General features: G+C 51.1%; 1 protein-coding gene and 1 long non-coding RNA gene across 5 annotated transcripts in view; both read left to right on the forward strand.

Moving 5' to 3' along the window:
- Positions 1-17015, forward strand: part of LOC119856562 (protein MROH8-like) — a 52212-nt gene extending 35197 nt beyond the window's left edge. Inside the window, exons 3-10 of the mRNA XM_043516114.1 lie at positions 13635-13741; positions 14102-14224; positions 14525-14604; positions 15030-15135; positions 15345-15440; positions 16292-16427; positions 16680-16774; positions 16923-17015. Of these exons, the coding sequence (XP_043372049.1) occupies positions 13635-13741; positions 14102-14224; positions 14525-14604; positions 15030-15135; positions 15345-15440; positions 16292-16427; positions 16680-16774; positions 16923-17015 (836 nt within the window). The remainder of the gene's footprint in view (positions 1-13634; positions 13742-14101; positions 14225-14524; positions 14605-15029; positions 15136-15344; positions 15441-16291; positions 16428-16679; positions 16775-16922) is intronic.
- Positions 17016-17039: 24 nt separating this feature from the next.
- Positions 17040-24860, forward strand: LOC122455395. 4 transcript variants are annotated; one of them, XR_006282278.1, is made up of 6 exons: positions 17040-17475; positions 18572-18721; positions 18875-20761; positions 21860-22001; positions 22155-23196; positions 23762-24860. It is a non-coding gene; the product is annotated as an uncharacterized LOC122455395 (long non-coding RNA). The 4 variants fall into 4 exon arrangements; XR_006282280.1 differs by lacking the exons at positions 17040-17475; positions 18572-18721 and having other exon boundaries at positions 19800-21001; positions 22155-22631; positions 23039-23196; positions 23762-24833; XR_006282279.1 differs by lacking the exons at positions 17040-17475; positions 18572-18721 and having other exon boundaries at positions 19790-21033; positions 23762-24841.
- The last annotated feature ends 2030 nt before the right edge of the window (positions 24861-26890 follow it).

The following is a 26890-nucleotide window of genomic DNA, read 5'->3' on the forward strand; positions in this document are numbered from 1 at the left end:
GATGTGGGGATGCAAAAGAGGATCAGGGTCACAGCATGATGGTATCGCTCATTGCATCAATTGTTGGCACGCTCCTGCTATTGCTGTTTTTTCAGTCAGCTAGGGTTGCATTCAGTCCCGCTCCTTTATTTTCCCCAGAAAGCGTTTTCATTTGAGAAACCCCAAAAAGAAGTAATGGGGAAAATAGCCCAGCCCCTCACTTTTTTTCTGTCAGTTAGGCCTAAATTCTAACTCGATCATTTTGGTTCGTTAATATCCAGTTCCACACTTCTCTTGTTTACCACCATCATTTTAACCCTGTCCTTGAATTGCATTATAGGCCTTTTATATTTGGACTAATTCTGTCGTATTGTTTATATTTTGCACCTTTTCCCGTCAACATTTATTGTCATAGGATATTGTAACACTTTATAAACTTTCTTACAGTTTTTACAATTAAACTGCCAATTAGAGTAAATTTGTGGACCCAATTATTACAACAGCAAGTTACTCCTTTGACTCAGGTTCTCTCCCATCCTTTCTGTGTTTAGAATATAAGCTCTTCAACATCAGGGTGATCTCTCTCTAATTTTGTGCACTACCTGATGCTATGGAACCAAGATCTCAGTTGCTCTACCACAGTACAGAGTAACTGTTGAGTCTCAAATAGCTTCCCCTCTTGTGCATTGTGGAACCTACTGTCTAACTGACCATAAATAAGTAATTTACAGTGCAGGAGAAAGGGCTTCCCTCGGTGATATTAATTCGGTTTATGTGCTGTCAACCAAAGACCTTTTGTCTTGGTGCAGGTTTTCCAGAAACAGAAGAGACCTGGGACTGGTCAGCAATTGAAAGCTCCTTGGGCTTCTTCCTCACACAAAGCTCTTCCCCTGGAGCAGGTAGGGAAGCAGCTCTGCCCTTTGAACCAGTGGGAGCCAAAGAGCTCATTTCAGGAATCGTCCATCAGCTGCAAACTCTCCCCTCACAGAGCATTACAATAGGGATTGAAGCCCAAATACGAGAAGTGCTACAGCTCCTCACCCTGACATCCCCCTAAAAACCCCATCTCTCCCCTTACGCAGATTCCCCCCGTCTTTCCCTCTCCCACATTTTCCAGAGAACATGGAGCTGTTGGGATTCCATCACAGTGTGAATGTTCCATGTGTGTCCCTCGGGAGAGGGGTGTCAGTGCTGGTGTGTGGTGATGCTGTTCTCCCCAGTGAGATGGATCTCAGAGTAGGGAGAGAATTGTGGGGGTTGATTTTCACGTTGACTTGGAGGACTATTAGCAGGGCCTATGGGACACTGACCTTCTCCTCCTTTCCCAGTGCTGGAGCCCCTGGAAGTTTGGCCTTTTACACTGAAATGCCGAGGGTCAGCCATGTTCTGAGGGGAGGGGTGTGGAGCTTTCTCAGGCACATCTCCCTGCTAGGAATATTAGTGGTTTCCCTTTGTGAGCAGCACAGGAAATAACATTTGGATTCTCTTTCCCACCAAGCAGGGGCGAAGAAGCTGAGCAGGGCTGAGGGGCAGACTCCTGAGGAAGGGCCTGGCAACCTGGAGCCACTCAGGCCTTTCCCAGGGACATCAGGGAAGAAGCATTCCAAAAAATCTGAGCATGGGAGATCCCACAAGAGGCAGGGCAGGCTCCAAAGGCAGAGGAAAAATCTGATCAGGAACAAGCCAGCAACCTCAAGAGGCCATCAGAGGAGATCCAGACCATACCTAAAGCCTCTTGCAGAGGTTAAAGCTGAGCCCAGAAAGAGCCTATTTACCTGTCGTGTGTGCAGAGAAGAATTCAAGGTGCAGAGAGAGCTGATAAGCCACCACTGGATGGTTCATAGGAGACAGGAACTGTATCACTGTAGTGAGTGTGGGGAGAGCTTTAGGAGAAAGAAGGAGTTCAGAGCACATGGGAAAGCTCACAGAAAGAAGAGAGACCATCCCTGTTCTGAATGTGGGAAGATATTCCACAAGTTATCGTATCTCACTGCCCACCAGAGAATACATACGGGAGAGAGACCCTATTGCTGTGCTGAGTGTGGAAAAAGATTCTTCCATATATCAGCACTTAACATCCACAAGAGAGTCCACTCAGGAGAGAGGCCCTATGCCTGCGATGAGTGTGGAAAGCGATTTATGGATTCATCAACATTTCGTAATCATCAGGCAATCCACTCAGAAAAGAGACCCCATCGCTGTAACCAATGTGGGAAAGGCTTCAAAGTTATATCAAGTCTTACTAGACACCTGAAAATCCACAGCGAAGAGAGACCCTTCTTGTGCCATGAGTGTGGGAAAAATTTTTGTCTACGAGAACATCTGATCAGACACCAGAGGATCCACACTGGGGAGCAGCCCTATTGCTGTGCTGAGTGTGGGAAAAAATTCAGTCTCCTTCAAAGTCTCAGGAGACACCAGGAAACCCACAATATGAGGAGACTCCATCGCTGTGCTGAGTGTGGGAAAATATTCCGTCATCCAGACAGTCTCTCTCGACACCAGGGAGTCCACACTGGGAAACTCCATCGCTGCACTGACTGTGGAAAAGGCTTTGTCTATATACATCATCTCAAGAGCCACCAGAGGATCCACACTGGAGAGAAACCCTATTGCTGCACTGAGTGTGGGAAAAGTTTCACCCAATTGTCAGGCCTCACCAACCACCTGAGAATCCATTCAGGAGAGCGACCCTATCCCTGCACGCAGTGTGGAAAGTGCTTTGCTCACTCATCATCTCTCTCTGAACATCTGAAAATCCATTCAGGAGAGCGACCATATTCCTGCATTCAGTGTGGGAAGCATTTTGCTCGCTCATCATCTCTTACTCAGCATCAGAGAACCCACCCAGGAGAGCGACCATATTCCTGCACTCAGTGTGGGAAGTGCTTTGCTCGCTCATCATACCTTATTAAACACCAGAGCACCCACTCAGGATAGAGACTCCTGAACTTTGTGTTTGATGGAGGGAACCTCTTCAATCTCTCACTTCACCCTGTTCTCAAAGTATGTAAAAGAGGGAGAACTTGCTCCCACTCTGAAATGTCCCCACCTCTTCAGAAAGCAGACATGAGTTTAGGTGCTGGGTTTGTTTAAAAAAAAAATTTGTATGGTCCTGGAGATGGGAGCATTTAACCCTAGAGGTACTGAAACATTCCATTGTGGACATTATGGGCTGCAGGTAAGAGAGAGATGACTGGAGCCAAGACTGCACTTTGGAGGTCCTGGTTTCTCCCAAGCCGTTAGTTCACTGCAGCTCCCATCCTCTCAGGCTCCACAAATTGAATTAATTGTTTTATTTCTTCTGGGATTTTTCTGTTGGAAAAAGGAATAATGGGTAAAGATTCTGGCAGAGACTGAAAAGGAGCTTTCGTCTCCTGAGTTAATGAAAGATTGTGACATCCCCTGTGTGCCTCTCATAGTACTGAATCAAAAGGAAGGTTGTTTTGATTTGGCTTTGAGAGAAAATTATGAAGCAAGCTGTCCTGATAGTTGGCTTCATGCAGAATGCAGCCAGGGCCCTGTCTTCACACCTAATTGCCTGGCAAGCAATACCAGCTAGGACCGGAAGGTTGGAGATTGGAGTTTCCGGATCAACAAACAGCATGCTGTTTGGTTATAGCCTGCCTTCTTTATCATCTTGATGGTACATACAAATGCTTGACATCTATGGATGCTGCTGTCATGATTAGTGTTGACTACATCACTTACCCATTATCTAATTCATTGTGCCATCAGAAGTCATACACCAGAAAAAAGGCTAGCGCAGGGATGAGAGATGTCAGTTACTTCTTATTATAATGGCTTTTTTTTTAATAACTCAAATTTGTGTTCCTGGATGAGTTAGTGGCACTTTAATGCCACCTAAGGCTTGTCTACACTAGAACTTATTACTTACCAGAACACTCATCCACATCCTGTGCGATGTAAAATATACCATCCTAAGCACTGGTGTAAACTGAGCTATGTTGATGGGAGAGCTTCCCTGCCAATATAGGTACCGCCTGTCATAGAGGTGGAGGTGTTATGCTGACAGGCAAGCTCCCTCCCATTGGGTTAGAGCGTCTTGAATGATAGCTTGGTGTCTTGAACACTAGCGGGAGCTGTAGCACTTAGGGCTTGTCTACACTACCCGCTGAATTAGCGGGCAGCAATTGATCCAGAGGAGGTCGACAACAGTACACCACCAGAACGAGGAGCGCAAGTGCAGTTGATGGGAGAGTGTCAGCTGTCAACTTATCGCGGTGTCAACTTAGCTATGCTATTCACGTAGTTAAAGTTGTGGTATCTTAGATCAACTCCGCAAGGTAATGTAGACAAGCCTTGACATGTACCCGGATCTCAGCCTTGACACCAAGTGGCAAGGAGTGCAGGAAAATCTCTCTGGGCAACTTTGCTCTGCTTTGCAGGCTGGGACTTGGGTTTGCTGCTTGTTGTAGGTGTTTTCTGTAAACAACTTGTGGAGTTGCAGTCCCAGCCCAGAGTGTGACATGGGTATGAAACATCCAGCGGTCATTTGACAGGGACAGAGATGGGATCCTGCATGGGAACAGGCAGCCCAGAGAGCACTGTTTCAGGAGAGAGATTCCTAAATAGAGAGGGAGAGATATTAGTGCCAGCAACATCCACAGTTCAAACTGAATAACAATACCGGGCCGTTGTCTCCCCATTCCTCAAGCTGGGTTAATTTGTTGCCATTCTTCTCTGTCAGAGGGCGATGATGAGATGGGACTTTGTCACTGTTGTCTCATCGTTCCTGGAGGGAGTAAAATAATACAAGACAAATATGAGTCTGAAATGGCTGCACTGCCGTGTGTGTAAGTGAAGCCCTGCAATCTTCCCTGCAATGCTGACTTTGCCATGTCCCAGTCGCTCTTGGGAGATGATGTGGGGGAGAAGCAGCCATCTTGCCTTTCTTTCTGGAGCTGGTTATGTCAGCTGCAGTTCAGCTCAGTTGTAATCTGCTTTTAACCATTATTTCTACTCAAAAAATGGGGGTGTTAGAACTCTGAACTGGTTAAAATCAGCCAGAATACTCTGTGCTCATGCTATCTTTATTGTACAAATTTACTAGTAGTTCAATTGTTCTAACCTTTGTTCATTGTATATGCGATATCTGTCAGATGCAAAATGTATGCTCTGTTAAGGTTTGCTAAATATGAACTGTGTGCTAGGTACAGTTGGTGCAAATATTTCTGTGGTTTTATGCTACTTGTGTGCTATGGTTTACTACCAGCTAAACTGCTGTGTGCATAATTGGTTAAGAAAAGATGTGTAAGGTCTGCGGAATCTGGAATTTTCTGTCTTCTAAATGAGGAGAATACAAATATGAGCAAAACTGAGCTCATAGTTTAGAACAGAGTGAAGACGTATCTGCTGCAAAACATTTCTGCAGAGTGAGTACATACTTACCTTTCAGTATTACTGTGACAATAAAAGAATAAATATACACAAATCAGATGTCAGGAATTATAACATTCAAAAACCAGTCAGAGAACACTTTAATCTCTCTGGTCACTCGATTACAGACCTAAAAGTTGCAATTCTTCAACAAACGAGAGACTGCTGAATTGGAATTAATTTGTAAACTGGACACCATTAAATTAGGCTTGAATACAGACTGGGAGTGGATGTGTCATTACCCAAAGTAAAACTATTTCCCCATGTTTATTTTCCCCCCCTACTGTTCCTCACACGTTCTTGTCAACTGCTGGAAATGGCCCACCTTGATTATCATTACAAAAGGTTGTTTGTTTGTTTTTCTCTCCTACTGGTAATAGCTCACCTTACCTGATCACTCTCGTTACAGTGTGTATGGTAACACCCATTGTTTCATGTTCTCTGTGTATATAAAATCTCTCCACTGTATTTTCCACTGCATGTATCTGATGAAGTGTGCTGTAGCTCACGAAAGCTTATGCTCAAATAAATTTTAGTCTCTAAGGTGCCACAAGTACTCCTTTTCTTTTTGCGGATAGAGACTAACACGGCTGCTACTCTGAAACCTGTGACAGTCTGTACCTCTATGTTCACCCCTCCTCAGGTTAATGATCAGTTTTGTAGAAAGTATGCCTTTTGAAGTATTATTAGAAAACTCGTAATGTGCTGAACATTATTGTCTTGTGAAATATGGGAGGCAACATTCTGTGTAAAATTATATGATTCTACTGTATGATGTTACTTAGATATGTCGCAGTTCTAGAGAAAACCCACAGACCAGTTCCTCAGAGACAAAAAGGCAGACTGACCCCTCAGCCAAATATCAGCTAAATCGAATGGACTTTTCCGTGGTTAAGTGGCTCTTATTTGGCTAGGGGAAAGGGTGTCAGTGAGAAATCTGCATTTTAACAAAGGAACAGCTTAAGATTTCTGTCTAGACAGACCGTATGTCTCCTAAAACTCGGCCGGGGATGATTCTTGTAGAAGAGAATGAACGATAAGAAAGGGGAAGAGGTGCCCCCAAGTAGTCCTCTCTTTCTCTCTGCTCATGGCATCAATGACACCTCAAAGACAAAGAAAGTAACACCTCACTTGGGGAGGGTCCCAAGCTGAAAGTGTTCCCGCCAATAAAACTAATACAGTATGTGGTGATAGACTTTTGCTTTGAATCCATTTAGCTAGTTTAGTTAGATATTAGTTGTTTTACCTTTTATTTTATAACCAATCCTGACTTCTATGCCTCATTACTTGTAATCACTTATAATCTGTTTTCTGTAGCTAATAAACTTGTTTTGTTGTTTCATCTAAAACAGTGTGTTTGGATTGAAGGGTTTGAGAAACTTCATTTGAGACCAGGATTTGTGCCTATCATTTTCTGTTAATAAAATGGTGGAGTTTATATGAGCTTGTATTGTCCAGAGGAAGGCTGGACAGGACCATGTGTTACATTTCTGGGGGGAAGGTCTGGAACTAGGAATTGGCTGGTGTTGCTCTGCAGTGTAATTCAGGAGTCACTGGCTATAGGCTTCATACAGTGTTGCTGGGAGTAATTTACATGCTGGAGGCTGTGAGAGCAAACCAGGAGTGGTTGTTTTCACAGCTAAGCAGTGTAAAAGGCACCCCTGGTTGGAGACCAGATGGGATACAGCTGTTCAACATTCTGGATGGAACTGTGCTTAAAGTCACAGTTCTGCTGACTTCACTTCCAGTCAATAAATCAGTTGAGTCTGGTTACCTCACATTTCGGCTCACTATCAAACCGCAAAGTGAATAGGATTGTGCCTCTCTCTCCTGCTGGTGAACCTGAGCTGTGCTGTGACTAACCTGCCTGAGGAGTACATGTTAGCTAAACAGTTTGCCAGCCCCAAATGGTTATAACTCATGAGACTGTTCTAAAAAAAATGGAAGTTGGAGGTTTTTACTTGCTTTAGGTTTTTGAGCTGTTAGGGTGCACTGGTTTCATGTTTTCAAGGTTTCAGCCAATCATAATCTCTCCACAGACCCCTTACACAACAATCTTTATACAATAGTGGTTGCAAATACATAACAATGGTCACATCAGTGATCTATATAGTTACAGATTATGTCAATAACGTCACAGGAGGTGACACGGCATCAGTGAGACTGATATTGGAGTACTGCATCCAGTTTTGGTGTCCTCATTTGAAAAAGATGTTGTGAAATTGGAGCTGGGGCAACAAAGAGCCACCATATGTTCTGAGGGCTGAAGAAAAATGCCTTCTAGTGAGCTATTGAAAGAGCTCAACCTGTTTAATATATCAAAAGAAGATTGAAAGGTGACTTCGTTGAAGTGCCTTAGTGGAGAGAAAATACTGAGTATTAAAGGGCTCTTTAATCTAGCAGAGAAAGGCATAGCAAGACCCAATGGCCGGAAGGTGAAAAGAGACAAATTCATATTCCAAATAAGGCACAAATATTCAACAGCGAGGATGATTCACCACAGGAACAAGCTACCAAGGAAAATGGTGGATTCTCCATCTCTTGATGTCATTTAATGAAGACTAGATTCTTTCTGGAATTTTCCCCAAAAGTAGCTTTGTGTCATACCAGAGGCCTGGGATATGCAGGGTGTCAGATTAGATGCTCTAATGGTCTCTTCTGGCCACAAAGTACTAATTTCTGAAAAACTGAGTGGAACACTGGGAGCAGCGTCTGATGTTTTACTGTCTAGCCGGCTTGCTTCCCAGAACTGAGAATCTCATTGAGTGGGGTGATCCACAGGGAGTGGCTCAAACCTCCAAAGTGACTGGCCAGTGGCAGGACATTAGCACAGCAAGGGAGGGGTGTGGCAGTGACATCACAAAGACCTTTTGCAGGACCTCAGACTATTGGTCCAAGGTGGTGGGGAGGTGGTGACCTCACAGAGAGATGCTGACATCAGCCAGGCAGGACAGGGGCAAGGGGCCAGGGAAACTTCGCAGATCCCTGTGTCTTTGCTTCAGCAAGTCTCCTTCTCAAGGTCTCTCTCTGAGGACTGAGAGAGTATGAGGGTTCACGTACGTGAGCACGGAAGGAACCTCTTTTGAGTTTTCTCCTTTCCTTTTCCTGATTTGACTACAAAATAGATGGTCCCTGTTAAGAAGGTAAGAGCCTCCTCGAGGTTTGAAACCTGCTCAGTCTGATCCATCTGGTGACAGTTGAATTCTAGGTGTGGAAAACACGAGTTTAAGGAGGCAGAATTTTATTCCGCAGCTAGAGTTTTGTCCCTTAGAATCAGTAGGGACATTAGGGTTTGTCCTTTTTGTTTCACCTTCTCCTTCATCCCCCCCCTTCTCTTCTTCTCTTGCTTCTTTTGTCCTTTCTCCTATTCCCCTCCCAACACCAGGAGGGGTGTGTGTGTGTGTGTGTGTGTGTGTGTGTGTGCGTGCGTGTGTGTATGTCACGGGCGAGTGCTCTGCAGCTCCCATTGTGAGAGGTCCCCCAAAAATGGGGCTGAAATAGTGCTTGGGCAGTGATCCCCACTAGTGACCTGGGCCATCCTTTGGGCTCTCTGGTGACAACCCTCAGCCTCCCGTCCTCAGTCGCTACCCTGATTGGCTGAGCAGGGGGTTATTGACAGGAAGAAGACTCAAGTCCTTGTTGTTCTCTTTTAAGACCAAGTAAATAAGTCATAATGAGTCATATGGTTGACGAATTTTGCTGCTTCTCTGCATAAATTGTCTCTGCGCAGTTCATGATTCTCTCTAACATTTCAGTTCTCCTAAAATACTTGCTGAATAATTCCTGTGTAGCGTTGTTGGTCTGGAGCTCATTTGAGAGCACTTTATTCAGGTCATTCAATGTATGAAATTCAAGTTCCGAGGGTTAGTTTGAAAATCAGGGCTCTTGAGTCCTGTTCCCAACTCTGCCACTGACTGGCTGTGCGACCTAAGACAAGTCAATTCTCCTTTCTCAGCCTTAGCTTCTCCCTCTTTCATGTAGGGACAATAATGATCCTCTACTACCTACCTCATAGTGGCTGGAAGATGGGGATCCATTGGAGAGTATCACTACAAGAAGTGCATAATATGAGGTGTCCTATCACGTGTACTCAGATTATGACATAATAGAATAGCTGAAATATTCTATTTTATTTGTATTTTTTTATTTTGAAATTGTTAAGAGCAGCAACTACTTAGTTCAGACTGAAGCATCTCATCTAATTTTCAAGATCTAAGTGTCTCCTCTTTGTGTGTGACGAGACAATTTAACACACTGTGACAAACAGGAGATGCTTTTGTTTTGCAACAAAAAATTTTTGTAAAGAACTTTCATCCCACTTGTTATGATTTCAAGAAACAAACTGGTGTAGTTTGAATGGGATTTTCTGACAGAAACAGTTTCAGTGAAATTTCCCCACCCTCTCAATTCCTGGCCTCTATCCCTGCCTCGGGGGAGGAGGGGGCGCGGGAGTTGTCCATTAGAACAGGAGTCAGGACTGGTGGCTTCTCTTTCTGGCTCTGCCATCGCCTTGCTGTGTAGGCCCTTGGGTAGGTCACTTCCCTTCTCTGTACCTCAGGTTCCTCCCCATCTGTCCATTGGGAACAGCGACAATTCTCGAACTCTAGGCAGTCGTGAGCCTGAGTAAGATAAGGGGTGTTAAAGCCCTCTGTGAAGGAGAAAGGGGAGTTTCACGGTGTTTAGCACCAAGGAATTCTAAAGTTTGCTAAAATGTCTAGTCTGGGGAAACAAGAAATGGTCGGGGCCAAATTTTGTAACCATTGCCTTTTTTAAAGCCCATTCAGGGATGTGAGTCCCTGTCTTTTAGGTATCTGGGGTTCTTTGCCAGCAGGAGAGAAGAGGTTACTGTCTCCATTTTTGTGACCTTAACAAACCAGGGGCCGTGCCCCAGTTCTCATCTGAGATCCCTGAAAAAGAACATCTTCCCATCCATTAACAAGACAGGACCTACCTTTAAAAGGGGAACAAAGAGAACCCTGGGACTTAGACTGGCTAGTCTCACTTCCATAGTTGGAAAGATACTGGAATACATTCTTAAAAAATCAGTTTGTCAGCACCTATAGGATAATTTGGTTCTTAGGACTAGTGAGCATGGATTTGTCAAGAACAAATCATTCCAAACCAATCCTATTTCCTTCATTGGCAGGGTTACGGGCCTAGTGAAGATGTGATCTATCTTGGTGTTACTAAGGCTTTTGACACAGTCCTATAGGACATTCTCACAAGCAAACTAGGGAAATGTGGTCTAGATGCAATTAGTGTAATGTTGGCAGGGCCAGCTTCAGGCACCAGCTTTCCAAGCAGGTGCTTGGGGCACCATTCAAAACGGGGCAGCAATCTGTGTCTTGTGGCAGCAATTTGGCGGCAGCCCCGCTGCTCTTCCCACTGTGGCGGCTTTTGGGTGGCAGTTTTGCTGCTCTTCCAGGTGCAGCAGCACTTCGGTGGCAGCTCCGCCGCTCTTGCAATGGTGGTGATTTGGTGGCGACTGCTTGGGGTGGCAAAATTGGTCGAGCCGCCCCGAATGTGGGTGCAGAGCTGGTTGAAAGCCCATACTGCAAGACCCCTTCTCCGTGTTTGGCTGTCCAACGGAGAGAGTGTATCTAGTGAGTCCAGCAGGGATCAGTCTGGGGTCCGGTACTATTCAATATTTTCAGTAATGATTTAGAAAATGGAGTGGAGAGTATGCTTCTAAAACTTGCAAATGACACCAGGCACTTCGGAGCACAGGACTGGAATTCAAAACACCCTTAACAAATTGGAGAATTGGTCTTCTTGAGCCAAACTCCATGGCTGGGCCCCTCTCTAGAGAGTGGGCTGAAGTGAAGCCCCAGAGCCAAACACTCCTCCTCCTGGGCAGTGCGCTCCAACCTCTAATGGTCAGATGCTGCTTAGCACTGTCAGAGCAGCTTTTGCTGGGGGATTCTCCCAGCACTTTCCAATAGGGGGAAAGTATTAAATCCCCATTCGACTGCTGGGGACAGAGCCATAGACGGGGGAGCATCTTGCCCAAAGTCCCGCAGGAAAAGGAAAACAACCAGCAATGGATCCTATAAGAAACCCAACAATGGAACTCAGGAGTCCTGACTCCCAATCCCCTGGTCCAGTCACTCCAGCGGAGCACACTCCCTCTCAAGGCAGGGGGAGCGGACATGAGGGCCTGGTTGTAATTGCCAGCTGTGGGAGGGAGTGTGCAGCAGTGGTTAGTGAAGGGGCCTGGAAATAAGGACTGCTGGGTCCCATCCATGGCTCTGACACTTGTTGTGACCCTGAGCCTGTAGCTTCCCCTCCCCAGGCCTGTTTCTAATGAGTAGGGTTGAGGTCGCAGTCCCTACAGCCCAGGGGGGTTGGGAGGCTCCAGGAAGGTGTGTAAAGTGCTGGGACGTGAGGATCCTGGAGGCACTGTCACCCCCGCACTAAGGCAGTGTTCTGCACCCCTTGCTGCTGGCTGAGTTTCTCCATCCCTTGCAATAAGACAGACTCTTGTTTTCACAGCCAGTCGATCCCCCAGTGTCATCACCCTGCCTGCTGGCTGGGCAGGGTAACTCCTCAGGTCACCACCCTCTCAGCCTGCCTTGGGCTTGGAGAGTGAGGAGAAGGGCGAGGGACGACACTGAACATCCTCCATCCGTCGCTCCATCCCCTAGAGCAAGTGAGTGGCATTAGGGTTCCTCTGTGGCATTCCCTGTTGGTCTGGGGAGAGACAGAAAGAGTGGGAGAGAATCTCTCCCAAAGGAGATTGGATTTTCAAACAGCCCCCAGAAGCCCCTCGCTCTTAGACCAGGGAGGGGCTTCTCCAAAGCCATCTCCAGTGTGTTTAGAAAGATCCCAGCAATGGGGCTCCCAGCCCTTCCCTTGTGGGAGACCTGGGAGCCCCTCCCCAGGCTGAGAGTCTCTCAGCTGGGCCAGACCGTGTGAGCTGCTGAGCATGGAAATCAATGGGAAATGAGGGGGCCCTGGCCTTGCTATGCCTGGGGACTTTGAAGTGGGGAATGGTTTCCCAGGAGAAGTCCAGTCTCCTGGGTTCTGTTCTTTCTCTAGCCTGTGCAGGGGCGGGGGGGGAGAAGTGTGGCCTGGGATGGCAGGAGGGAGCTGCTTGTCCAAAGTGACCGATGGTCTTTGTGACTGACCCCAGTGCTCGAAAAGAACGAGACTCCCCGCTTATTGCAGCAGCAGGGATGACAAGGGGGAACGTTGGGTGCAGATCATGCAATGAACTCCTGCCAGTGTGTGTAGCTTGCACTCTCTGCACCCCTGTGGGGGGAGTAGGAGCAGCTCTGGCTGGGGCAGGGATGGGGAGGGACCAAAAAGGCTGGTTAGTGAAAGGCTGCCTCGACCCCAGACTCACGCCTGCTCCCCGCTCGGTTCCAGGATGGCCAGGCTCCTGAGGATGTTCCGGAAGAAGGCTCTGCAGGCCCCAAAGCCTGAGGGAAGCAGCTGCCGTCTTCCCCAGGAGCAGAGCAGCCCCTCTGTCCCCGCTGGTGGGGAAGGAGCTCCCGGCCGGGGCAGGAGGTGGAAGTGCCCAGCCTTCTGGCAGAGGAAACCCGCTCCTGGTGCAGGTGCTAAGGTGGGAGAGGCAGTGGCAAGGCCAGAATGGAGCTGGGCCAGGCTGCGGCTGGGCAGGCAGGACCCAGCCCAGGAACGGAACCGGGCAGGGTGGCTCTGGGGCTTGTTGTGTGGGCAGCAGCGACTCCAGGAGCCCAGCCCTGATTTCCAGCAGGAGGCATTGTCCTGCCCGGTCCCTGAGGACCTTCCAGCCTTCCCAGGGCAGGAGGTGGAGGATCCCTGTCCCAGCACCAGCAGATCGGCTCGTGCCCCAGGGGACAGCAGCAGTGAGTGGGACTCAGTCAGCAGCCAGGCTGGGCTCAGGGAGGGGTGAGGAGGGGGCTGTGAACACCCTGGGCCCAGGGCCTCGACCAGTGCTATGGGAGTGGGTCTCCAGCCCAGGTGTCTGGCCTGAGCCACGTGAACCCCACTGACACTAGATGCTACCACTTTGGTCCTTGGTGCTCCATTGGGTGAGGGTGGAGGGCGGAGGCACCTTCCAGGGAGTCCAGGACACTGTGTGTGGGGGGGGCCTCTTTGCTATGGGCTCCTGAAGGAGTTGGGGGCCGAATGCATCCCTGAGAGGGGTAAGGGTGGGTCCCGATCTGCCCTAGGTCCCGGAGTTGGGAAGGGGGCACATTGCCCCACCATGCCTCTGTCCTTCCCCCGAGTGGTAGCAGGAGTCACCCTGTCCCCTTCTCTCCCGGGTGCAGGGACCGCCAGGGACGCAGAGGACGAGGAGGAGGAGGACTGGGTGGACGTGGTCACAGAGGAGGCTGCTCTCAAAAATATCCGAGAGCAAGTCCAGGGCCAAGAAAAGGTACAAACGTTCCCCAGCTGTGCTGGAACCGAGATTGTCCTGCTCCTTCCCAGCATCCCAACCCCCTGCAGAGGGTCTTGGCCCTCATGCGCCACCACCCCTAATGGGGACCTTTCTCCTCCACGATCTAGGACCCCCAAGATGGGGGTGTTTGTCACACACCAGCCGGGGTCTCCTTCCCCCACAGGCACTGCCCCAGTTCCTGACCCTGCTGGTGTCGGAGTCGTGGGGGATTTGGACAATGGGCGGGTCCCCGCTATCCCCCATTCAGACCTATGTTCTGCAGCTGGTGTGGCTGGGGCAGGGAGGTACCTGGCTAACTGGATCTCTCTCCCCTCACCCCACTCCTGGTGGGTGCAGGATGAGGTCCAGCAGCTCCTTTTCCTGCAGGCCATCCACCCCGCGAGTCACGCTGCACAGCAGAGAGGGCAGGACATGCTGGAGCCGCACTGCTGCAAGGCGGCTGTGGTGGAGAGGATTGTGGTGAGCGAGACACGGCACCTGGCAACTGGAGCGTGGACAGAGACATGGGAGGGGCAGGGGTCTCTCCGGGCCGATGGTTGGGGGATGGCTGGTCTGGAGGGGCAGCTGAGGGCAGGGATTGCTGGGACTGAAGACTGGGGAGAAGAGACGGGAGAAATAGTGGGCAGGAATCAGAGAAACGGGAGGCAGGTGGGGGGATCCTGCTGGCTGTGTGGGGTGCCGGCTGTGTAATCTCCTCATTGGGAAGTGTCAGTGAGTCCCAAATGTCACATGCTCCTTTGTCTCCTTTGGGTCTCACAGGAGCTCATTGAGGAGCTTCCAGATGGCTCTCCACCCGGTGCTGTCCTGGCCAACTCCCTGATTCCTGTGGGCAACCTCAGGTACCGAGACCCTCTTGCCCGGTTCCCCCAACCCCGGTGCTGCTCAGGCCCATGGCTGGGAGTCACTGCCCCTCCCACTCCCAGGTCACCTCCCAGGGGTGCGTCCTCTGGCAGAGGTGGCAGGAAGGTTCACTCTCTCTCCTGGCTGCTCTGTTCTTTTCCCTCCATTAACATTGCAATGGCTCTGGGGAGAGGCTGACTCCCAGGATCAGCTACAGGAGGGGCAGCAGGGTCCAGAGAACAGGCGCCATTCCTGCCCTGCCACTGTCTGTCTGGGGAAACTTTGGCCTTATCATTCCCTGGCTCGGTGCCTCAGTTTCCATTCTCGCCCGCCTCTGCCTCTTTCCCTGCAGTTTCATCTCCATGTTGGTGCCAGTCCCACCCCTGCACTGCACAGTCTAATACCGGCTCCTCTCTCTTGCCAGCACCATGACACCTGCCCTTGAGCCAGAGCTGGAGACCCACCTCCTTCGAGCTGCCCTGCATGCAGTCTTCACCCTGGGCACAGAGAAGGCCACCACCCAAGTCCAGGTAGATCATGCTAAATCTGGATTGAAAAGCCAGCTGTCATCCTGCCACAAATCCTTGCTAATTGCCTGCAGTGGGATGTGAACGAGAGAGGCCAGGATATGTGTTTGGGGGTCTCACCAGTGCTTCCCAGAGACTCCTTCTTCCCATCCTCGGGCAGGTGTAGCCCCAGTTTCCCTAACTCTGACCCACGACTCTCCCTTGCTTTGCAGGATCTGCATAGGGTCTTGCCAGACCTCCTGGATGCCATGCTGGGGAACCTGCTGGCAGAGTCCCCAGACACCAACAGGTTCCACTACATCTTGGAGGTGAGCCCCATGAGAGGGGTGGGGGCAATTTTACGGTAACTCTTAGATCTCTTTTCCAGTCTGTCCTCCTAGCTGGGCCCCCAGTGGGCCGTCCTTGGTCAGGGCAGTCAGTGCAATGCAGTGTCAGGCCCTTCTTCCTTGAAGGACAGAGGAAGGAGCTGGGACTTCGAGCCAGAGCTGAGCCTGGTTCTGTTGAGCACTAACCATGGAGCCCCTGGCTGGCTTGGAGAGTGAGAGTCTGAACCCCTCCTGTGAGATCCAGAAGATGGTCCTCAGAGAAGAGTCACAGGCTCGTTCCTAGAGAAACAGGAGGACCCCAGAGAATCAGCCCTTGTCTCTGACGGGCCCTGAGATTCCTGGGGGGATTGTGCTCACACTCAGTCCCTTCACCCAACCAAGGACTTGAGAGTCAGGGAGGGGTGAGGGGTCTGTCTCCTTCCTGGTGAGCTGTTCAGGAATCAGGAGTTCAGGGAGGATGGGACCAGCCCCAACACCGAGCATTGTCCCAATGTAGAGAGACAGTGACAAGTTGTGACCTGCAAGCATCATCCTGGGGGCAACAATCCCCTTCTAAAGCTTTGTGATCAATGAATCAGATATTCCATCCCCAGGGGGCTGAGACATTGTATGCGGGCTGGGAGGCGCTCATTATCATAACACATACACCTGCCCATTGATCCTGAGTTGCCTCCTTTCCCCACAGCACATTAACTACTGGATCTAGCTCTATCTTCTATACTCTAGCATCTCCTGCAGAGGGGCTGAGGGGAAGGAGAGTCCTGGCCCAGGCGGGAACTGGGAGCTGACAGGAAATTGCTGATGGAGTCCCCTCTCCCTCTCCCTTCCATTAGAACTCAGCCCAATTCCCCAGGATGGGTCACCATGTGGCACAGCTGGCTCTGTTCGTCGGTGACCCAGCCAAGGACATCAGCCGGCAGGCCAGGGAGACGGTTTATTGGCTCTACCAGCTGCTGCTGCACCAGAGGGGTAAGGAACCCAGCTGGGAAATGGCACCCAAGAGAAGAGCGAGACTGGGAGCCCAGCCAATTTCTCTCAGACTGACCCCGGCTGGAGGATGAGTCTCTCTCTATCTCTTTCTGTCTTCTACACAACCCCCTGCGATTGTGTTGGGCCAGGCACACAGTGAGGACTCTGCCCACTGTGCAGCCACCAATGGGATGGGAAGGACACAAGCACTGCAACCAGAATGACAAATGTGTGTGTGTCTCTCTTTCCCAGGCCTGACCATCCATGAGGCCGAAGACCTGTGGGTCTGGGACTGGCACCAGGACAGCAGGCTGCTGGGCTACAAGAACACCGCCAGGGTGGGGGAGGTAAGGACACTTTGCCAGGGCATGACACAGCTCTGGCAGTGCGGGTGGCTGCCTCCTGGAGCCACTAGATGGAAATGCCGTTCTAGCCCCAGGATTTGGAACCTGGCTCTGGGCAACCTGCTGAAGCCTCAAATCCAGTTGGTTTTAGGTCTTCGGAAAGTTCTTCTCGGAGGGGCAGAGAAGATTCTTTCTGGGGACGGCACTGCTGGCCATCCACCACCCCCTGCTGTGTGTCAGCTAGGCTGGGCTGCTCCTCACCTACTCCCTCCTGGGGGAAGCCCAGCAGCTGATGGGGGACAAGGTGAGCAGCTGCATTAGACTCAGGAGATTGGGGCGGGGTCCAGGCCTCATTCCCAGCCTATAGCCATTCCCTGGCCTGGCAGCAAGGAAACTGGTGGGGAATGAGAGTGAGAGCAGGTGCTACTGGAAAGGGAAATGAATTCACCTTCATGAGCAGGAGGGAGCCAGCTTGTCCCCGGAGCAGCTCTAACCCAGCTGTTTAGCAAGGCTAATTAATGACCAGCATTGCCTCATCATGGACTTATGTTCTCGGGACACAGTGCTGTCTCTCTTGGGAAGGGCAGCAGAGTCCTCTAAGTGACCCCTGCGAGGCTCTCCTTTCACCTGAACCACCACCCAGAGTTGCTCCGATCACTGGCAGCCTGGAGGCCAAGGACTGATGGGTGATGGCGACTGACCAGGTAGTTCTGAGGCACATGGGTGGGGGAAGCTTGTCCTGCTGCTGGCAGGGCTGGACCCGGTCTAGAGAGAATGGGAGGATTCAGTCAGCAGGGGCTGCTGATCAGCCCCATTCACCAGGGCTGCCATCCTGTGGTTTCAGCATTAGTGGCTGGGATGACTTGGGAAAAGGTCTCAACCTCCCCACATCCCACTTCACTGCTGCCAGAATCCCCCTCCTGCCCCCCCGCTAGAGCCCCCTCCCTGCCCAATGTGGTTGGGGGCGGAGAAGAGGGCTCTGAGAACTGAGCTGTGGATTGGAGGTGGAACAGCTGTCAGGGGCACTGAGGGGGAGGTGGCAGGAGCTCACCCTACAAGGAGGGGGGTTGGCACTGGAGGTCACTAGAAAAGACAAGAAGGCTCCATTCTGGGGGTCAGGAGGGGGAATCCATCCCTCAGAGTTGGGCGGGTGCTGGGTGGAAATGCTGCTGCTTCCAGGTGCCCTTAATTCCCCCTGATTCCGCGGGGACGTCTGGCTCTCTGACAGGTCCTTGTCCCCCTGCAGCAGGAGGGCGTCACAGCCAAGGTGATGCGCCAGCTCCGTGTCATCCGGCACTCGCGCCAGGTGCCTGAGGCGCTGCAGGGGCTTGGGCTCTGCCTCTGAGGCCACCAGCAACTCCCGCTCCCTGCTGCAGGTACTGCTCTGGCTCCCTGTAAATGGGGAGCTAGTGGAAGGGGAAATGGAGCCCCCTGGCACTCACAGAAACTCTCTCCCCTCTCTGTGGAGCAGGGTCCTTCCCTCTGCCCCCCAGATTCCTTCATCTGGGGAAGGAGCTCTTTCCCTCACACCCATTCCCCGCCCCCCTTTCCTTGGTCCTCATCCCATTCCCCCTGCGCCCAGGCAGAGCTCTCCCTGCCCCATAGGGTGCAGTAGGGCCGTTGTGTCAGAGCCACTGCCCCAGCCCCACTGAAGCTCGGAAAGCTCCACTTTTGAGGAGGTGGGGGTGGGACCGAGGCTCAGGGCTAGCTTCACCTCCTGCCCTTTATTCTCCCCTTGACCCTTCTATGGGGTCTCTGGGTGTGAAATGAATAGGAGCCTCCTTCTCAACTGTCTTCCAGACCCTGGGATCTGTTACAGCCTCCCCGACAGGCGCATCCTGTAGCTGAGCCATGTCAGGGAGCAGTGGGGACAGGTCACCTCGTCTCATCCAAGCAAGCAATGCTGGCTCTCAAAGAGGCTTAGATGGAAGACCCCACTCCCTCATAGAGGTAAGAGCCATTTACTCCTTGGAGCATGAGGATATCTTGTGGGAGAAATGGCATCCCTGGTGCATAGCCTGGCTGGGAGCTTCCCCTGTCCCTGGCTCCCAGCTCTGGGACAGAGACGTCTCCATCATCATACCACCCTGATTTTGTTCCTAGGAAGGGGCTCCCCAGAGATGTCCTCAAACCTGGACTCCTGAGAGCGTTTCTGGCAGGAGGCTCCACCCCTCGGACATAAAGGGATCATCAGGTAGTCTGTCCACATGGCGTCTCCGGTCTCCAACTCCACTTCCCGCAGCAGAGCAAACAAATCCATCAGCTCCCAGAATCCCAACTCTTTGACTTCCTTCCACTCAGCAGTGGGGTTTCTCCAGCCCCCGCACCACACCTGTCAGCCTCTGAATGATGAAGAGCCTGAAGGTCAGAGTCACCAGAAGAAGCAAACTCCAGTTCCAGGCAGTGGGGCCTGTGTGTACTCAGCCCCTCTGGAAACCAGGTCTGAAATGGGAAGCAAGGACCCCAGGCCAATAACAGTAGGAGTGCAGGAGAGCAGGCCTGTAACAGGGTGCTCTCCCCTGGGCTGCAGAGCCAGGGGCCTAGCCAAGCTGATTAGAGAATGAGCCCTAACTGAGAGGCACCATGTACCTCCCCCTAAAGAGCTAGACTTCATTGGTGACACAGTCCAGCTGTGGTATCAACAGGTAGGAGAATGAGGTAGTTCAGAGCAGCAAGGAAACTTGAGAAGAGAGGTAGGAAGTGCCCTGGGAAACCTACAGCAAAGAAAAAGACGCAGACCTAGCTGTTGGGTACAGGGTCCTGGTCTGCTAACAATGTCAGGGTGGGATTCGGTTCCTCTACTGGCCTCAAAGAAGGAGGTGTACACACACCCAGAGAGGGTTACCAAGCCCAGCAAGGGGGCTGCAGGCTGAGCAAGAGCCCCAGCGATGGTTGAAGGACTTCTTTCTGTGGAAAGACCTCTTGGGACTTCTAGTGTGAGACAAGCTGGGCCACAGACGGGTGGTGACCTGGCCAAAGGGCTGAATTACCAGGCAGAGAAACTGCCATGGTGCTGGAGCGACCATGGATAGGGGACGCTAGTCCAGCAAGAGAGCTGTGATGCCATGCCTGGCCGCCAGGGTCGTACGTAATGAAGAGTAGATTTGTTTATGATTGGCATAGTCAGGAGGATTGAATTCTACTTGTGATCCATGAGGACTGATAGAAGTCTTGGTTGCTGAAGGAAGGCCTGTCCTCCCAAGTGGGTGTATCGAGGGACCGAGCCAGTTGCTGGATTTCCCATTTCAGTTCCAGGGACTGGTTAAGCAGCCAAAGCAGGTCTAGGGGTTCCTCCAGCAGCTCCTAGAAAACCAACAGGAGCAGAAGGAAGTGCAGGCAGAACTACAGATGCAGCAGAAAGCAAGACCTGTGAGAGATCTTGCAAAGGGAATGCCCATGGACAAAAAGAGCAGACACGGAGAGCATGCCTGGGCTGTGCGGAGAAGGTTAGCCGAGGAAAGCAGGGCATGAGAAAGTGTACAAGCGTGGCCTAATGCCAAGATGGGGACAAGAGTTCTTTGTTTTGAGTGCAGAGAAGCAGGCCATATCAAAAGACATGGCCTGCTTAGGAAATTGCTGAGTGGCAAAAGGAGGGGTCAGGGCCCCAAGAAGTTAGAAAAGAAAGGAGAAGTTGTCCTCTGACACAAACCCCATGAGGCAGGTAACGTGGAGGTGGCAGGGATGGCCATGGACTTTGCAGACCCTCCACCAACACACCTTTTCAGGTGCTGCAGGGAGGTGAAGGACAAAATGGTTGGCCCAGAGATGAAGCAGACTGGAGTAGGGACAAACACAAGGGTGGAGCAGACCATGGTGGGCTCTCCGACTCTGATGGAAAAGATTTTTGCGTCTGCAGCGGCAGTAGCGAAAAGACTACAGAAGAAGCTAAAGGCTTCAGAATAGGCTCTCCAAGCAGCTGTTAATGGGAATGAGTGGCTGCAGGAAGAGCGTTGGGATACTGCAGAAGAGGAGGATTGCCTCTTCATTCTGGTGAGCAAGCTGGCAGTGGAGCTGGAGACACTGTGGGTGCAGGCTGTGCAAGCGCGCAGCTGGACTTTTCCTCTGGGATGAGTGCGACCCAGAAAGGAGTGGACTAAAGGAGGGTCACCTGGCTGAAGGGCTGAGTTCCCAGGCAAAAAACTGCAGAAGGCCCAGAGCGACTCTTGGCGGGGGTGGTAGCCCAGCAAGAAAGTTGTGCCACCAGGCCTTGCCAGGAAGGGGCACCTATCAGTGAGTGAACTCTGCAACCCTGCCACTGAGTGGTAAGGTGATCCTGGCCAGGTCACTCTCCCACCTGGTGTCTCACTTTCTCTGTCTTTGAAATGGGAATCATCCTGTCCCACATTAAGAAAGTGTTTGATTCTCTGCTCTTGCTTCCCAAATCCCTGCCCTCCTTGCCCCACACAGGCCTCTGCCCTGTTCCTCGAAGTTGCTTGCCCATGTTAGTGTCTGGGTCGCTCCACAACTGCAAAGGCTCATGTACAGTCTCTGCCAGCAAACTGAAACTGCCCCTAGATCCAGAATAGGAATCGCAGTTCCTGTGCGCTGCCCTGAATGGAGTGTAGACCATGGGCACGGGGAAGGCCAACACTCACATCCAGGTAGATCATCAACCTACTCCTCTGTCCCAGGAGCAGGAAGGCCTCTGGTCCTTGCTCTCTTGGTAGCTGGAGCTGCTAAGTTGGGGTGCAGTGGGCCATTGGGCCACCCGTGGTCAGGGCAGTCAGTGCAGAGCAGTGTTTAACCAGTTACCAGTCCATGAGAGGACCTTGTGATGTACCTGCATGGCACAATAATACTTCATGTTCTCTACATATATAAATCTCCCCACTGTATGTTCCACTGAATGCATCCGATGAAGTGAGCTGTAGCTCATGAAAGCTTCTGCTCAAATAAATTTGTTAGTCTCTAAGGTGCCACAAGTCCTCCTTTTCTTTTTGCAAATACAGACTAACACGGCTGCTACTCTGAAACCAATAACACTTCATTGAATCTGTTGATTCAATTGCTCATTATTTGGGGTTCAGACCCTCTGTTCTCCCCCTGAGGTGACAGAACCCTACCCTGATTGTCACATCTGTCTTTCAGGCTCTGTCCCAGCCTCTCACACAGATATATCCTGCAGCCAGCCCAACTCAGGGAGCAGTGGGAACAGGTCATCTCATCCTGTCAAACCAAGCAACAGGGTCCCATTGAGGCTCAGATGGAAGATCCCATGCTCCTCCTGGAGGTAAGAACCGTTCACTCATCCTGCCACTTGGGGCTCTTGAAACAAACAGGGGGCTCCAACTACATATCCTGGTTGGGAGCTTTCCCTGTCCCCGGATCCCAGCGCTGGAACAAAGACCTATTTCTCATCATGATATCCTCATTTGATTCTCAGAGGATGTGTCCAGGATCCTGGAGACTGTTTCCTGCAGCAGGAGGTTTGAGCAGGAGAGATCACTCACTGTCACGACCCAGGGGTCTTCAACCCAGGTCTGCGGGGTTCATGGGAGCAGCCACGCTCCAACCCTCCACCTGGAAGTCTGCTGAAAATTGCTTCGCTAGGACCCATGAAGCTCCGCCCCAATTTGAGGCTCCACTCCTGAGGTCCTATTGGAAGAGTCCCAGAAAAGCTAATTGGCCCCCTGGCCCTGCTTAAGACAGCAGCAGGAACAGGAAGCTGAGTGAAAACCAGGGCTGCTCCCTGTTCTGGACCGTGTGCTGCCTATTTCTGCTGCCGCTCCCCTGGCTTGGTTTCCTGTCATCCGATTTGTGGTTGTGATCGCAAGTTTGTCTTTTGCTGCTGATCTTCCAGGATCCTGACCTAGCTGACTCTCCACTCCTGTCATGGGAGTGTGGACCCTGGCTCTGACCAGTAGGTCTGGCTGCCCTTGACCCAGCCGTGACATTGACTTTTGTCCAATTTCTCCAATACCCTCTCTTGCTCTTCAGCAAGATACACTAGTCCCTTGGCTCCCAAAGTCCTAGTTGCCCGCTATTCAAGGGCTGAGGGGCAGTGCTTGTATTGCCCCCACCCCCAACCCCACCCCAGCTACTTTTCCGATGGGAATCTCCCTAGAGCTGAGGAGAAATCTGCTCCTCTCTTAGGATCAGTCCCAGCAGTAATTCCACCCCCCCTGGCCTCAGCTCAGCTACTTTGTTTACCTGGGTTCAGGGACCACTTTTGAAGCCCTTAGCATGTGGGTGGAGGTGGGAGCAGAGGCTGAAGCTCTAGCAGTTTCCACCAAAGAGCACCACCCTATCTTTCTATGGTCTGGCTAGGGCTCACCATCCATGTTCGAGCTGAACACCAGATGGGAGCTGATAGATTGTCCTTGACGGGCAATGTTCTTGTGTGTGATGGAGCTGTGTGTCAGAGAGGGCCAGGAGCAGATGCACCACGCCTGGCCAGGACCGGGCTAAACAGCCTGTAATGTTAGGTGAGTCAAATCACGGCCACAATAGAGACACCCTGGGCATCCATGGCGACTGAATCTGGGCCCTTCACTACCAAGAGCACAACTCATTCCAACTTGAGTCATGACTGGTGACCCCTGACAGCCCCTCTGAGGTGGGTCAGTATTATCCCTGTTAGCTGGGGCATAGGGATAGAAAGCAACTGGCTGCAAGGTCACACACAACGTCACTGACAGAGGCAAGAAGGAAGTGTGGTACTGATACCAGTCCAGCTCCAACCACTAGAGTCCTCCACCCACTTCCAAAGTCAGAGAACCCAGGAGCCCTGACTCTGACAGCTAGGCCTTAAATGACAAGTCCAACCTCCATCCCACTCAGGAAGCCATAGAAGGGACCATCTGCTGAGTTCCCCTTTGCAATGCCACTGTCAGAGACCATTGCTAGTGGGTGTCAAGTGACTGAGCAGGGAACTCATTGAGAGCCTCCTAGAGATTCACAGGTGTTTTACTGGGACCGCCTGGGAGCTGTGGAAAGAGTGCTGCATTGAAGAGACTCTCCTGCTTTAACAAAGGATTTCTGTTCTCCTAGACAGTCAGCCAGTGAGGCCAGTTTGCAGAATGTGGAAGAGCCCTTTGGCGATGCGTTGGAGGATTCACCATGGAGGTGGCAGCAGCTGCAGTGCCTGGGGTCCCCATGGGCCAAGTCTCCACTCCTGGCACTGCAGGCTAATCCCCCACTGCTCTCAGTGGGGCTTGGCTTTAGCTGCGGGGCCTGTGTGCCTAGACAGAGGAGTCAGGTATTTCCATCAGGCTGCTCAATGGCAAATGCGGCCACCCAAAGAAGTGAAGAAGAATGGAAGTAAAATAGCAAAGCTGGACCATCCGCTGAGCTGCTGCTGCAATCAAGTGAGCAGAGGCAGGGAGAGAAGAAGGAGAACTCAAAGGTGGCTGGTGGCAGTAGGGAGGAGAAGCAGTTTGGGAACCAGGAGAGTAGAAATAAATAGCTAATGACAAATACTGCGGGCATTGTCTTGTGTGATGAAGGGTTGAAAAGGGGTCTCTTTACTATCACACTTAACTTTAAAATATCTGTGTATGGTGAAAGGGCAGGTCTATAAAAGTAACAGGTCACTCTAGGGGCTTGATATCCCAGATTCTGACCCTATTGCCTGCTTCTACCAGTGATCTCATCCCAGCAAATCCCTCAGGTAGTAGAAGTATTGAGCTCTTGTCCTCCTTTTCTGGACTAGCCCCCAGAAAAAGGACATGATGCATGTGACCAAGGAAATAGAGAGGCAGTGTTGCCTGTTAATATGGCTCTTGTGGGGGAGCACGGCAGGTTACTTTGGACTAGGTAGGAGCCACATGTCTCCAAACCTGCACATCCTGAGGCTCCAGAGACCTCTCTCCAGATCCCAGAGCTTCCTCAGAGTCCTAAAGAGCCAGATGGAATCTGGCCTCTCTCCCCCCACCTCAGCAGTCCAGAAAAAGTTAGTTGTAGACATGTTATGTGTCCCTCTCCTGCCACACTCACCTGTTGGTGACTAATGCAGTCCCAGAGTCCAGGCTCGGTGTCATGCATTCCTCTGGGCTATGACAAGCAGGAGGATGTGAGCTGCAATGGATCCTCCTGCGTATGTGCTGACTGCGCAATGTCTCTACTGCCATATCTGGTTTCCAGCCCACATGCACTAAGGAGGAGGTGATGGACTTACCCCAAAGGTGGGGTGGGAAGAAGCAGAGTGAAGAGGTGAACAGAGAGCCATCCCCTAGCATTCCTCCTAGAGTCACTCCAACAACCACCTGGCTCCTTCCTGCCATAGACCGCAGCCCCTAGATTCTACAGGGAGTTTCTGAATTAAAGCCCTAGATAACTGCCTCTGGCTTTCTCCAAGCTCTCTCACAGCCCTGTCATGTGAGATAAGGAATAAGGTCCTGTCTCCTGCAACTGCTCGGGGGAAACCTCTCAGAATCAGTGCAGGGATTTATGCATCTCTACAAACGGATCACTTTGCGTGGTGTTGTCAAGAACCTGCACACCCCTTGGCAGCTCTTTTTAGAGCAACGTTAATTCCCCCAGGGATTTCTGCTTTAAATGCTCCAGGCCTGAGGGAAGGATTCTGTGGAAAACAGACCTTTCCCTTGCTCCAATCCAGACTCTGCTATTCTGATGCTGCAGAGACTTGAGGGTTCCTGGAGAGCATGCTGCAACGCCAGCAATCCCATGCTGCCTCAGCCCTGGGGACACGTTCTCTTTCTCCCCCCAGCGCCTTGCAATGGAGGGGAAAAAATGGACACGTGAGATGGAGTCTCTCCCTGGCTTACAGATAACCCATCCTGCACTAACACAAGTGTGGACTCAGGGGAGTGCAGTGCTGCAGTGTATGTGCCCTGCAAGATATCACTCGTGAAGGGAAGCAACACCGCTCCTTGTCAGCGGAATCTGGGCAATACAGGAGAGGAGTTGGAAATTCTCCATGGGGAGGGGAAATGGGGAAACCCGGTGGGACGATCCATCTGACTGGAATGTCGCTGGTTACAACCCACTGAGGTAGGGGAGAGAGGGTAAAAAAAAGTGGTGAGCAGGGTGGCACTTCCGTTAGACCAGCGGTTCTCAAACTGTGGGTCAGGACCCCAAAGTGGGTTGCAACCCATTTTAATGGGGTCACCAGGGCTGGCTTAGACTTGCTGGGGCCTGGGGCCAAAGCTGAAGCCTAAGCCCCACTGCCTGAGACCGAAGCCAAAGCCTGAGGGCCTCAGCCCTGGGCAGTCAGGTTCAGGTTGCAGGCCCCTTGTCTGGGGCTGAAGCCCTTGGGCTTTGATTTTGGCCTCCCCACGCAGGGTGGCGGGACTCGGGTTTTGGTTTTCCCCCCACACCCGGAGCGGTGGGGCTCAGGAGGGCTCAGGCTTCGGTCCCCCATCCTGGGGTCGTGTAGTAAGTTTTGCTGTGAGAAGGGGGTGGGAGTGCAATGAAGTTTGAGAACCCCTGCATTAGACATATCATTACCTCTTTTACGTTCTTGGCTCTTGAGAACCCCAGGACCTTGAAGGGATAGGGATCAATCTGCTAACTAACACAGCCCAGCAGATGAACCATTGCGGGGCTGGCACAGTTCTCTGAATCTAAACCAGAGAGCAGGAAATGTTTCTCCTTTTGCACATGTTTGTGACTTGTGGGAAAAAATTAGGTTAGCACGGGAGACTTCCTATCTGGAGACAGACGGGGCAGGTCTCATATAGCCAGGAGTAAATCGTCCTTGGAAATTTTGAAAAATTATAGATACTTTTCTAATACAAAGCTTGTACCCAACTAGGCGTGACTCTATTCTGGGCCTCCTCGTGGTGGATAAAGATGAGCTGATCACTGGACTAGATGTCCATGGTGCTCTGGGGCCAGAGATCATGACTTGACTGTAACAACCAGTAAGGAGGTTTTCGAACAAATTGATAAATTAAACAGCAATAAGTCACCAGAACCAGATGGTATTCACCCAAGAGTTCTGAAGAAACTCAAATGTGAAACTGCAGTACTACTAACTGTGGCATGTAACCTGTTCTTTAAATCAGCTTCCGTACCAGATGCCTGGAGGATAGCTTATATGACACCAATATATAAAAAAGACTCCAGAGATGCTATCGGCAATCATAGGCCACTAAGGGTAACTTCAGTACCAAGCAAATTGGGTGAAATTATAGTAAAGAGCACAATTATTAGGTA

Source organism: Dermochelys coriacea, chromosome 6 (genome assembly GCF_009764565.3).
Source record: "Dermochelys coriacea isolate rDerCor1 chromosome 6, rDerCor1.pri.v4, whole genome shotgun sequence".
NCBI lineage: Eukaryota > Metazoa > Chordata > Testudines > Dermochelyidae > Dermochelys > Dermochelys coriacea.